Source organism: Rhinopithecus roxellana, chromosome 16, assembly GCF_007565055.1.
Source record: "Rhinopithecus roxellana isolate Shanxi Qingling chromosome 16, ASM756505v1, whole genome shotgun sequence".
Classification (NCBI taxonomy): domain Eukaryota; kingdom Metazoa; phylum Chordata; class Mammalia; order Primates; family Cercopithecidae; genus Rhinopithecus; species Rhinopithecus roxellana.
This window is the reverse complement of record NC_044564.1, coordinates 72292702-72305535: the sequence shown is the minus strand read 5'-3', so window position 1 is coordinate 72305535 and position 12834 is coordinate 72292702. Positions and strand designations below refer to the sequence as shown.

Sequence of the window (12834 nt, the reverse complement as noted above, 5' to 3'; positions counted from 1 at the left end):
TGACTTTTTTCACTTTTCTTAATTTTGCCTATATTTTCAAGTTGATATTCATTTTCCATTTTCCCTTTGTTTATGTGACAGTTCTTCACTTTTCCATTTCATGATTGACCACCTTCCTTTCTAATTGCTCATAATCCAATTTTTTCTTCCACTTTAACATGAAAAAAGATACCAGCACTTTCTTCCACCTTGACACCCTAATCCTTCTCTTTCATTCCTACATTTCTGTGGAAATCATTTAGTTGTTTAGGTCCAGATTGTTAGACTTGTCTGTGTCAGGAATTCATGTTGAGGACTTATATTACAGTTTATTTTTTGTTTAGATTTAAATCTGTATATTGTGCAAGATACATTGTACCCCCCATTTCTTCCCTTTCCCACACATAAAACATTTCTGGTTCAGTTATTGTTTGACTGGACTCTTTTCTCAAGTCCTTTCCTTTGGCGGGGACAGTGGTTGATGTGCTATTTGAATTCTGAAATTTTGGCATATACTTCTTTCACACCGGACTGTGTGTGTAGGATATTTGGGTTGTACTTTTTCTCCCAGCTGTCTGGATATTATTGTTCTTTCTTCTAGATTTCAGTATTACAAATGAGAAGCACAATGTGAATTTAATTGTTATTCAATTTTAAGTAATTATTCTTCCTGAATACTTGTCAGGTTTTTTTTCTTTTTTTTGTTTTAAAGTATAGGAATTGTAGTGTGATTTTCCCTGGGCATCATTTCTCATTATCTTTGCCTGGATCTCGGAGAGCTCTGTGAGATTGTAATTCAGTCCTCTCTTTAGTTTGTGAAAATTTTTATCCATATTGCTTTAATTATTACCTCTTCTGTCTTTTCTTTTTCCTCCTTCCGGAACTCTTCTTATGGCTGTATGTTCTGTTTCCTTGATCCATTCAAGGCTCTTCTCTTTTCTCATTATGATTTTCACCGCTTTGTATTTTTACTTTATGCTTTGAGATTTCATTCATTTGATCTTTTATACTGCCAGTCACCATCGATCTTCTATTTTATCTACTGAATTATTTAGCTTGAGAATATAAATGTTTAAATTTTAGTTTTTAATTAAACATTTTTTCTAGAAGTTATTTTTTATACTTTAGTTGATTTTCCTTAAGTAGCCATACTGCTTTTGACCTCAGTATTTCATCTTTCTCCTCCAGAAAATCTGTTAGATCTGCTTCCTCCTATTTCCTCCTACCCTATAGTATGTCACTTATATGTGCATTGGGGTTGAGTTTGAGCTGTTAGGGGACTTTAGGCTGTTGGAACTCTATAAGTGATGAAAGGTACAGGCATCTCAACCTGCACAGTAGCAACAAGCATGTTATCTATTTCTTGTTTATATACCTAGAGGATTCTGTGCCTTCCTTCTGAGCTCCTTACATTCTGCAGCCCTAAGAGCAGACTCTCCTCCTGTATCAAGTGCCTTCTGAGTGCTGGGAAGGCTGGCCATATTTGTGTGTGCAAAACTCTTCTGGAAGCTGGGCATGGTGGCACGTGTACCTGTCGGCCCAGTTTCTTGGGAGTCCAAGGCAGGAGGATCACTTGGGCCCAGGAATTCCAGGCTGTAGCATGTAGTGATCATGCCTGTGAATAGCCACTGCATTCCAGCCTGGGCAACACAGCAAGACCCCATCTGTAAAAAAACAAACAAACTCTTTTCGGTCAAGCAGAGCAAATCCTGCACCAATTATTTTTCTCAAGATGCCGATAAGCCTGTGGCCACATTCTTCAGGCCACTGCCTGCTACCCCCAGAGCTGACTAGTTCCAGAGAGGTAAATGGGGTTGGATTTGGGACTGAAGTGGGAAAAGTAAATCAAATTCAAGGTTTCCCCGACCCCAGAATTCTGAATTTTAATACTCCATTCGTAGTTTCAGTTGGCAGTAATTGTGCCTCACATAAACCTCACTGGCTACGATACTGCTACTGCACAGAGCTATTTGTAGTTTCAGATGGCATGTCACCCCTCTGTGTTATTCATTGTGTGTTGAATGACATTATAGAGAAGACTTTTATTTCGGAAACTTATCTTTCACTATCATGGTTTTTCCTATCCCTACATATGCATAACATTTTGGACCCCACTACAGTTTTTAGGAAGTGTCCTTGTAAAAATACAGTTTGAACAAATAAACTTCTCAGAGAGTTTGTTTATTTCGATAAGTAAATCTCTCCTGGGAGAGTTTATTTGTCTATATGCAAATTTCATTGAACAAAATATGATTGATCTGAAAATCTTTCACGAGACAGAAGCCAGTTAAAGTAGGACAGAGACCAAAAATAAGAGGGATGGCCAGCGGGAAGAAACAGGAGCCAAGAATCAGCTATGAGTTGTCAATGGTTCTTAGAAATAGACATGAAGATAACATGGAAACTGAAAGCCACATATAATCAAAAAACCTTATTCTGGCCAGTAGTTCCGATTTTTTTCTTAAGTCCTCTATTTGAGTTGCTGACAGGTAGTATTAGAAGAGTTTAAACATTAAAGATACCCATTCTGTTCCAAAAATTTAAAACAAGGAAGCGTTCAGTGCAATCTGAATAGATGAGAGAAAATATTGTATCCTATAGTCACAGGTTGTAAAGTTAGTGCAAATATATGTATATTTATGTTTAAACAATCATTTGCCTTAAATATTTGAGATCTGAATTATGCACACATGCTCTCTGTGTTACATTGCTTCATATTCAGTTTGTCCTAATCAGCCTCAGGCAAAGAGAATTTGAATTATACATGTGTAAACTTTGCATTGAATGGTAATTAGTCTGTGCTGCTCCGGTGGTACTTAATATTGAGGTTAATGGTTAATTGAAAAATTTAAAAAGCTAGTGACAGGACCCCCATATATATAATATATATTATATATATATCAAATATACATTATATGTTTATATATAATTTTTATATATTTACATATAATGTATAAAAATATCAGGCTGAAAATCAGTGAAAGCTTTTAATCTGTGCCAGTGACAATTTAATGCCTGGCTGTGTATCTGAGCCACTGTTTTACATTTATTACATGTACAAACATGGAGACTGGTGACAAGACCCCCATATATATATATCACATATATATCATATATATATGATATATATATGATATATATGTGATATATATGATATATATGTGATATATATATAAAATATATAAATATATGATATATATATCATATATAAATATATGATATATATAAATATCAGATAGACTGAAAATCAGTGAAAGCTTTTATTCTGTGTCAGTGACAACTTAATATCTGGCTGTGTATCTGAGCTACTGTTTTACATTTATTACATGTACAAACATGGAGACTGGTGACAATATATTTGAACTTTGACATTTGTCATGGGCCCAGGCCAAAGAAACTGCTGCCTTAAAAACTGCTCTCTCTCCTTTAATTTTTTACATTTTATTTAAGACATTGTTACGGAATGTATTTGTCCTCGTAACTTTTGTTCTCTTAACTTAAAGATTCTTGAGGTGGTAATTACAAAAAAGGAAGGAACAAGATGTCTGGGTCACTTGCTTATACCAAGATTTGTTGAGTGGATAAAAAGGTAACAGTAGACATTCAATACCCGGACCAACATGAGAAGTAAAACATTATAAAAAGATGTATTTCTAGAGTTTTGTACCTAGCATTATATGCATGTAATTAAAAAAGGAACTTAACTTTTTTATGACACAAGAAGCTGTGTCAGATACCAATATGTACCGTAAATTTAAGAATTCCAGTTTGTTCTAAAGAAGGATTTTAAAAATACGTCATGGAAGGACCTATACAGAAGTTTTATTTTCCTTCCTGGTACTAGAATATTGCTGTTTTTTAATACTTAACATTAGAGATATGTTGGTAGGTTAAAAATTGTATGCTTTTAAAACTTATTTACAAAATATGTGTATAATACTTCATATAGGTTGAATATTAAACAGCGATACTTGAGTATTCTAGAGCCATCATTAGAATACTGACTGCAAATTTTCAAAATTCAGTGGGTCAACAAGCCAGTTGAAAAAAACTCAAGGATATTAGATTTCAAAATGTTCTTCCTTAATTTAATTTGTCCATTATACTTTATTTTAATTATTCATAGTATTGCTTAACATGACAGGAAATGTCTTGTAATAGAATTTATAAAATAATGAAGTTTCAGTAATATGAATCCTATCTTTAGAATTTTCCTTTTAAATCTCAGATTATGATGTTTTCTAAGGAATTATCTAATTTGATGCATAAAAACAAGTCTTTGCTTAGTAACTTCATCCATTTTAGAATTTTAAAACCACTCCAGGAAATAAATGGAATAATTTTGTTAAGTGTCATTTTGTTGTTGAGCAAATAAGACAAAAAATATATTAAGAAACCAAAAAATATATTTCTACTAATATAGAACAGTAAGTTTTCATTTAGATATTATTTTGTGACGCTTATACATGTACTTATGTATATATTTTTCATTGTTTTGTTTTTGTGTAGACCCAATAAGTAGATTGTTCATTTTAATGAAAAGCATAGCCCCTGCTTGCTTACCGTCCTGTGTCATGCTAGATATTTAAGGAACATAGGATTGGTTTACATATCATTGGGCTTAAGTGGGTGAGTTAGAGGTGAAAGATAATAAGCAAGCCTGAAGATGTAAATTCTAGTTGAAAATTTGGACATTTATTTGTCTTTGGTTCCATCAGGAGGTGGAAGTAAGCAAGAAAGAGCTCTTCTTTTAGTATTGATGTGGATTTTTGCATGTCCAGGATCTACTCTGTTTCTTATTCTTACTATTAATGGTAGAGGTTCACAAATATGGTAAGTATGGACTTAGATTTTGTTCCTAAACAGAAAGATTATACATAGGTTATATATTCTGATGTGTTTATATGAGTGGAAAAATTGATCACATTTAAAATGAAATAGGCAGCTATTACCTCTTTTCTCATGATCATAGCACAGTAATTGCTAAAGACTTTCTAGTCCATTTGATGGTTAGGTGAAATCTTTGTTCTATTAACATACTTTTATTTTTTTTCTAGTGGGTGAGAGATATAGTTCTTAATTAATGAAATTTTGTACAGCATAAAAGTAATTGCTTTTTATCTCAAATTGAGAATTACTTTGTTTCTTTTGGGGGCTTTATGATTCCTTATATTGCAAAGCCATTTGAAATTTAATGTAATCTGACCTTACTATGTGAAGCTGGGCTATTTTTCTGCCTCCTTCTCAATCTTATTCTATAGCTGGGTGTTGTTCCCCAAATACAATCTGTGCTTTGCTCCCTGTTGTTTTAGTTTATTCTGGTCCTTGGTCTCTTAAGTACTTTTCCATTCTTTTCATTCTAGTAATTACCTGTCTATCCTCCAGGACCTAATTCAAATGTTACTTCTTTATGAATTTTTGAACTGTTCTTCGCCCTATGCTCCCAACAGAATTAAATAGTTCCCTTCTTTTGGTTGTCGACAACTATCAATCTTAGATACGTCACAGTTATTAAGAGTGGGGCCCATGTCTTATTCATCCTTGTGTCTTCTTGGACAAGCAGCAGTTAACATTTGCTGAATCGAAATGTTTTAAAACTCCATGCTTCAGATGATTAAGAAAACAGCTTTCCTCATTACGTTCTTTGATAATAACCTACTGTCACTGTGTTTCTCACATACACTATTCTCACCTGTTATATTGTGGTTTTTGGTTTATATTAAAATATTTTTGGTATTTTAATGATAGCTTGAGAGCAATAAAAGAAGGATCATTTTATGTAGATCTCTTTTGACTCTTCATTGCTATTTAGTTTTGAGAGTTTCATTTTCTTCTCCCCTTTTTGCAGGACCCTAATAGGAGTATTCATACCAGCAGCAGCAGCAGCAGCAGCAGTAGCAGCAGCAGCAGCAGCAGCAGCAGCAGCAGTAGTAGCAGCAGCAGTAGCAGCAGCAGCAGCAGCAGCAGCAGCAGCAGCAGTAGCAGCAGCAGCAGCAGCAGTAGTACCAGTTTTTCAAAGCCTCACAAATTAATGAAGGAGCACAAGGAAAAACCTTCTAAAGACTCCAGAGAACATAAAAGTGCCTTCAAAGAACCTTCCAGGGATCACAACAAATCTTCCAAAGAATCCTCTAAGAAACCCAAAGAAAATAAACCACTGAAAGAAGAGAAAATAGTTCCTAAGATGGCCTTCAAGGAACCTAAACCCATGTCAAAAGAGCCAAAACCAGACAGTAATTTACTCACCATCACCAGTGGACAAGATAAGAAGGCTCCTAGTAAAAGGCCACCCATTTCAGATTCTGAAGAACTCTCAGCCAAAAAAAGGAAAAAGAGTAGCTCAGAGGCTTTATTTAAAAGTTTTTCTAGCGCACCACCACTGATACTCACTTGTTCTGCTGACAAAAAACAGATAAAAGATAAATCTCATGTCAAGATGGGAAAGGTCAAAATTGAAAGTGAGACATCAGAGAAGAAGAAATCAACATTACCACCATTTGATGATATTGTGGATCCCAATGATTCAGATGTGGAGGAGAATATATCCTCTAAATCTGATGTGAGTAGTTCTTATTGGCTTTCTTCCTTTCCCTTATTTTCAGATTTTATTTCAGATAGCTTTGTAATAAAGAATGAGGGAAGAAAATGAATGCTGAACCATAAAGTGGTAGCACAGAGGTAGATCTGGCCTAGAAATGCATTTCCTTAATTAATGGGAAGGAGGAAATGAAGTCATTAAGGAATCTGCAGATTTTTAGGCTGTTACTTAAGTTGTTAAAGGAAAGATATCTCCATAGCATAATAATGGGTCATTTGAATAGCAGCAGAAAATTTCAGTGCTCATGAAAGCTTGGTATCTATGCTTTCCAATGAGTGATGACTTAGGAGAATGAGAAGAATATAATAAGACTTGAATACAAGGGAAAATAAATTTAAAAGAGAGACTTAGAAAATATTAGGGCTATAATGTTGATGTTTTGATCATTGGAATGAAGTGACATGTTTATGTTGATAGAAGGCTGGTGACAGTATTTTTTTTAACCAGTTTTGAGGCAAAATGATATAACAATATACTATACATATTTAAAATGTATAATTTGATAAATTGTAACATTTATGTATACCTGTAAAACCTGGCAGTGGTATTTTGAAAAGAGAATATTTAATTTTTTTCTTCATTGTTTAGCCACTGATTTGGAAGGGGTAGGGTATGTGATCTTCACTACAAGTTTTTGCTGATCAGTAGGATTATCCTTTGTGGAGGCCTAAGAGAGCATCTGACCATCTAATACCCCTAAAAGGTGTTTTTTGATATTGAGGTTTAAACTTATAATTACAGATTTTCAGCAGTGGAAGGGATTTTCAGATTATCTATTTTAACCTCTGTAATAAATCTTATGCTTCTAGTGACAGGGTTGTTACTAATTCAAAAGTATTTGATAATGTTTTTGAAGAGTAAACATTACTTTGAAGTTATCTCCTTACTTTCGTATTTTTTCTAATTTTGGCCTTTTTTCAGTTACTTATTAGTAATGATCAGTCCCAATAATCTCCTTACATTGGCTTGACCGTATTTCCAGGCAGTGGTCAAGGAAGCTATCTGGCTAAAAAATTACTGGCAATCTTAGAATACTTTTCTTTCTGTCCCTTGGGCTGCCCACAGATGTCTCTAGTTTAAATGCTGGCAAAGGCTAGGAGGCCGTAGTAGCAGATTTGCTGTCCCGGGTTTGCGCTGTTCTGGGTAGAAAGCCAGTCAGGGTCAGGACATGGTGCTGACACTGATCCCCAGTGGTCCACAGACCTCCCTACTCTCTACAGCTAATCTCGAAATTTTAGTAGAAGATGAGATTAGGACAGTAGCATATAAAATACTGGACGCTGGGAAAATTTGTTCCAGTATTTGGTAAAGGCCTTATAGTCATAGTTTGTGAAATGGAGATGAGAGTTGAGTATGTTTGTTCCAATATCTCAATTATTTATTTTTCCTTCTTTGCTTCTTACCTTTCCTCTTAATTCAAAACTTATTCTTAATGCAGATGTTACTTGGACCTTTTTTTGTGTGTTTGACTTTTGTCTCGAATCACCCTGAAATGCTTTTGGGTTGTGATTAATTAGTCTATCAAAATTGTCACATTTAGCAGCTTTGTCTTTTTATATTCTGACACATTGCAATTCTTCTGGTATAGAGGTTTTCAAATCATGGGTTGTGATTCACTGGTGAGCTATGAAATAAATTAACATATTGCTAGCATTAAAAAAATCAGAAAACATAATTAGTATGGGCAAGTAATGGCATATGAAAATTTTATTTCAGAGAAGGTGTGTGTGTTTCTTATAGTGGTCAAAATTTTAAAAGGCACCTTTTTAGAATGTTTGCCGATTTATGAGAAGACCAAATGGTGTTCATAAGGCACCATTGAAAGCTCTTTCTACATGAAACTGTCACAGATGGTCTTCCTCTTTAGGTAACTTTGTTTATTCTCCTTTTGTCTGCCTCTTGCTCCCTCCCATTTATATATGATTTGTAAAGTATGTCTTTCTTTTAATAAAATTCTTGTTCAATTTGATGTGTTTATTCAAAGGTATACCTTGAAAAGTCTTCTGGAATGAAGAGTTATAATTGGAAAACTTTACAGTAGATAGTAAATTTTCGAAATGATATATGACGTGTTAGAGCCACAAATCCGGTGATTACAACAGTAGTTTTTGTAATGTACTCTGCATAGCATTGCAGAGAAAGCCTATAAAGACTTTCAGGTATTATTTGTGTATAAAACCCAACAACCGTACTTTCCTTATTAGTCTTCTGGTACTAGTAATGCTTTTATTGTTGTTGCTATTGGTTCAATACTTGAAAAGTAGGTAGCATAACAAAAGAGAATTAACAAAAGTGGTGTCATGTAAACCATGAACCCAAAGACCTTTCTATGAGCAAAGGAAGGTAAGAGAGAATTGAAATTCCATTTATCCAGTAGAAAAGATAGCCTTTGTTTGGACTGTCTCCTACCTGGCATCCTTCCTGCCAGCAAGACAAAAGGAACAGGGGACACTTGTAATGGAGAGCACTAAGCTATGGACTGCTATGGACTGCTGGTGCTCTCCATTACAAGTATCCCCTGTAACTTTGGCCAGTAATTGACTTGGTAGGTTGGGGCAGGCCCAGCTTCAGGGGGACTGTGCACATTGTCCTGGTTGTGTGTCTGCCTCTGAGTAAGTGTGATTAGATGAGCTGATCTCTCTGAGGTCCTTTCCAGCTTTATTATTTGAATATGAGCCAGATTTGTATTCATTTGTGGGGCATGGGGTGGTGGGTGATTTTAGATATAATGGGCAGAGATCTTGGACTTTGGAAACAGAAAAAAGACACAATTAAATCAGAAGAGTTTGAAGAATGATGAAGGCTGGGGTGAATGATTATTTGTCTAGTATGTCTATAAAGAAAACATCTCACCTCAGTATAGGTCTTATTGTTAAAAAGATGAACATTTTAAAGAACCTTTTCTAGAATCAAATTTGACTCAGGTTTTATATAAAAATGTCAGTAGTATTAAGATGGGTTAGGAAGCTTAGATTATTAATTGATACGGTTCTTTTTGGTAAGATTTTTGTATACTTTGTGTGTGAGAAGAGAGAAAGAAGTTGGACATCCATGGTTTGTATGTCTGGCTGGTGTTTGAGGGCTCGATTACTTATTTGTTGATAAGTGAAAGGTAGGTAGATAGGTAATTAGAATTCTGCCATCTGGTGTCAGACAGGCTGTTTTAAATTTCATTGTCACCAGTGATCTTGGGCAAATAATTTAACTTTTTCTGTTTCTTAGTTTCCTCTTTTGTAAAATGGAGATCATAATAGTATCTTCTTTGCAGGATTATTATGAAAATTTGATAAATCAATCTGGGTGAAACAGTTAACACACTAGTCAAAAAAATGTTAGTTAGCTATTGCTATGTATGACTTGACTTCTGGGAACCTATATAACCTGTAGCTTTGAAAGAGATTTTTTGATATTCAAAAATACTGCAGAACTCTGGTGTCCTTTTTCAAGGTTGTGGGTTTATATGCTGCAATACTTGGTACTCTAAGCCACTTTGTTTTGAATTTTGTCTTTTGTCACTTTGCTCTGGATTTTGTCATCACAGGGTATATGGTCTTGATGTTGATATGCTTCTGTTATATGATCAGTGTAAAAATACAAGATAAAAAGGCTAAGTTTTAAGCTGAAAGATAAGCCAAAGTTTCTCAGATCTTTCAGCTTTTTAATTAAATGAGATAAAGAAGAAGAACATACCATGTACTGCACTGGGTAGGCACTCGGTAGGTTTTTGTTTTTTCATTTTTATTTTTTGCTGTTACTGTTAAAATATCCTAAGAAATGATTTGTCTTTGAGTTAATGTTAATATAACTGAAAGAATAATTTTTAAATACATTTTGTGATTATTGAAATGTTTCTCATAAAGAGATCTAATACTGTCACATGAAACTTTGTCAATAATTTTCCCCTACAGAAGAATTTGGTAGGGGCTCGGATAAGGTGGAGAGGCAGAAGGACTGTGTTATAGTGGGTGAGCATTTAACAAATACAGAAAGCATGATAGGGGAATGTTTTTGTTAAGAATATTTTATATTCAAGAACTGAGGCCATTCGCATTACAGTACAGTGGTTCTTGGTTTAGGAGTTCATCTCTTTGGGGTACATAATGTTCCACTGTACTTACTGTTTAGTAGATAAGTCGTGACTGACACTGACAGTTGCAAAGGGAGTGTATCAGTGTCAACTAAAGGTTTATAACTGTGTTTTTTATTAACCTGCTTAAACTTTAGTTGATAATAGGGAAAACAACAACTGTCTTTCACCTCTTCTGTGATTCCTCTGTTTTTGTTTTTTGTATAATCTTTCTCCTGAAGAGAAGTGTATAGAGTTGATCTTGTCTTGTGATATGAAGAAGTTTGGTATTCACAGCAGAGGAGGAAAAAAACAGTAAATGAAAATTGAAATAACCGCATATGATCACATTCATTGATGGTAGTAATTTTCTTATCATTGCCTTCCTCTTTCTTCCCTTATTTTGAGGATTTAATCATAATTTTAAAGTGAAGGAGTAAAAAGTTTTAATGATCTTTCCCTGAAAATGAACAAATTACATTTGGTAAAATGTTACATCCTTCAGCCTGCAGTGTGAGAAGAGAGTCATGTCTTTTGATAGTTTGAGCTTACCAAGGGGTTTTCTTGGAGAAAACCTTCTTGAAGGAGAAAAACAAAATCTCATCAGATGGCAGCATTTTTCCCAAGGGTGGATGGTGATTCCGATAAAGGATAAATGCTTTAAACCACCTTACCAGAAATTTCTTTCAAAAAGAAAAAAAGGAAGAAGAAAAAAAAAAACTTCCCTTCTTTTGTTGTTTCTCATTTCCTCCCGCCCCACCCTGTTCATTGCCCTGCTTAAACTGTCTGGATCTGGTAGTAAATGTCCTGCTGTTGAAGCATTGGCCTTAGGTTTTTATGTGATGGAAGGTTGTTGCAGTCAGAGAAGAAGGTCTTTATTGTGTTTTCAAAGTGGCTTTTTAATGACTTGTAATTCCAGCACATGCAAGAGCTGTAAAGTCTGTAAGTATGGTGAGGAAGCAGCTGGAGAGGCCATTCATTAAAGGGCTGCCCCAACTCTCCAGGGGGCAGGTTCTCATTGGAGGCTCCTGTTTTCTGTGTTTTATAACTGGAGGTAAAAATACCTGAAGGGTTACAGTTCTTCCTCTGGTAAATTCTGCTCAATGTGGAACATTAATTAAAATTACCGAACAAAAGTTAACTTTGTTGGGTGCATGGAGATATTTCACCTGTCTCTATTTTCTAACACATTTTTTTTTTTTGTCAGTATTGGGCGTGAACACACTGAGGAGGAGGCAGCCTCGCCAACCAGCTGTTCATTTATTCATCCATATTCCTGGTTTATCTGAAAAAAGCAGTTAAAAAGGAGATTAAAAAAAGAAAACAGTTAGAGACCTTTTTGTTTCCCTGTTTCAGTACATACTAGCCCCAGTGTGGTATCTCAGTTCTTAAATTAAGTAATTCCTTAGAAGCCTTTGGATAGCAGACAGTTGTGAATACACAGGGGCTCTATCTTTGCAGAGCTGGTTGTCATCAACAATTGGCAAAACTCAGCATTTCCACTCACATGTATTGAGCCAGAATCTCTCTTCCAATAAATTCTGTGAGCCTTCTTCAAGAGAGCTGCATCACCTATTCAATGCATTATTGTTTCTTGCTTTATGACCTATGCATTTGATGGAATTATCCCATTTGTCATTTTTAGACATAAAGCCAACAATGGGACTCAAAGATAGCCTTTGCAAGATTAGCTTTACCATACCACGGGGATGCCTTATAGCCATAGCTAAACTTGAGTGTTTAGTCTATGTTAGTCACCCTTCTATGTACTTAACATGATTTCACTCACTCACCCTTCAAGACAGCTCTGTAAAATAGGTATTATTATTATTATTGCCATTTTATAGATGAGGAAGCTGAGGCTCCAAGACGAAGAATCTTCCCCAAGGTTGCCATCTTTAAAAGTGATGGAGCTAGGATTTGAACCCACTTGGTAGGTAGCGTACCTACCTAAGGAGGAGGTTGGTGATAAAACAAATCTTATTCTTCCTTGGATTCTTACTAAAATTGTAGAGGTGTGCTTCATGAAGTTGGCAGTGCTGCTGGGAAAGCCTTCAGTATCTCGTATTGTCCCCCATATGAATCCTGTTTCTTTGACCTATTGGTTTGGGCTTTACCAGTGGCCTTCAGGAGGTGATAGCTTGTCCTCATAGGTGAATTCGGCATGCACAGCCAGGATTGAGGGAAGAGC

The 12834-nt window shown here is 35.2% G+C and overlaps 1 protein-coding gene across 3 annotated transcripts in view; it reads left to right on the top strand.

The window, feature by feature from the left end:
- The window catches only part of MLLT3 (MLLT3 super elongation complex subunit), a 285234-nt gene that overhangs the window by 208112 nt on the left and 64288 nt on the right, over positions 1 to 12834 (top strand). For all 3 annotated transcript variants that reach the window (XM_010368450.2, XM_030919896.1, XM_030919898.1), the window contains exon 5: positions 5828 to 6538. In XM_010368450.2, coding sequence (XP_010366752.2) covers positions 5828 to 6538 — 711 coding nt within the window. The remainder of the gene's footprint in view (positions 1 to 5827; positions 6539 to 12834) is intronic.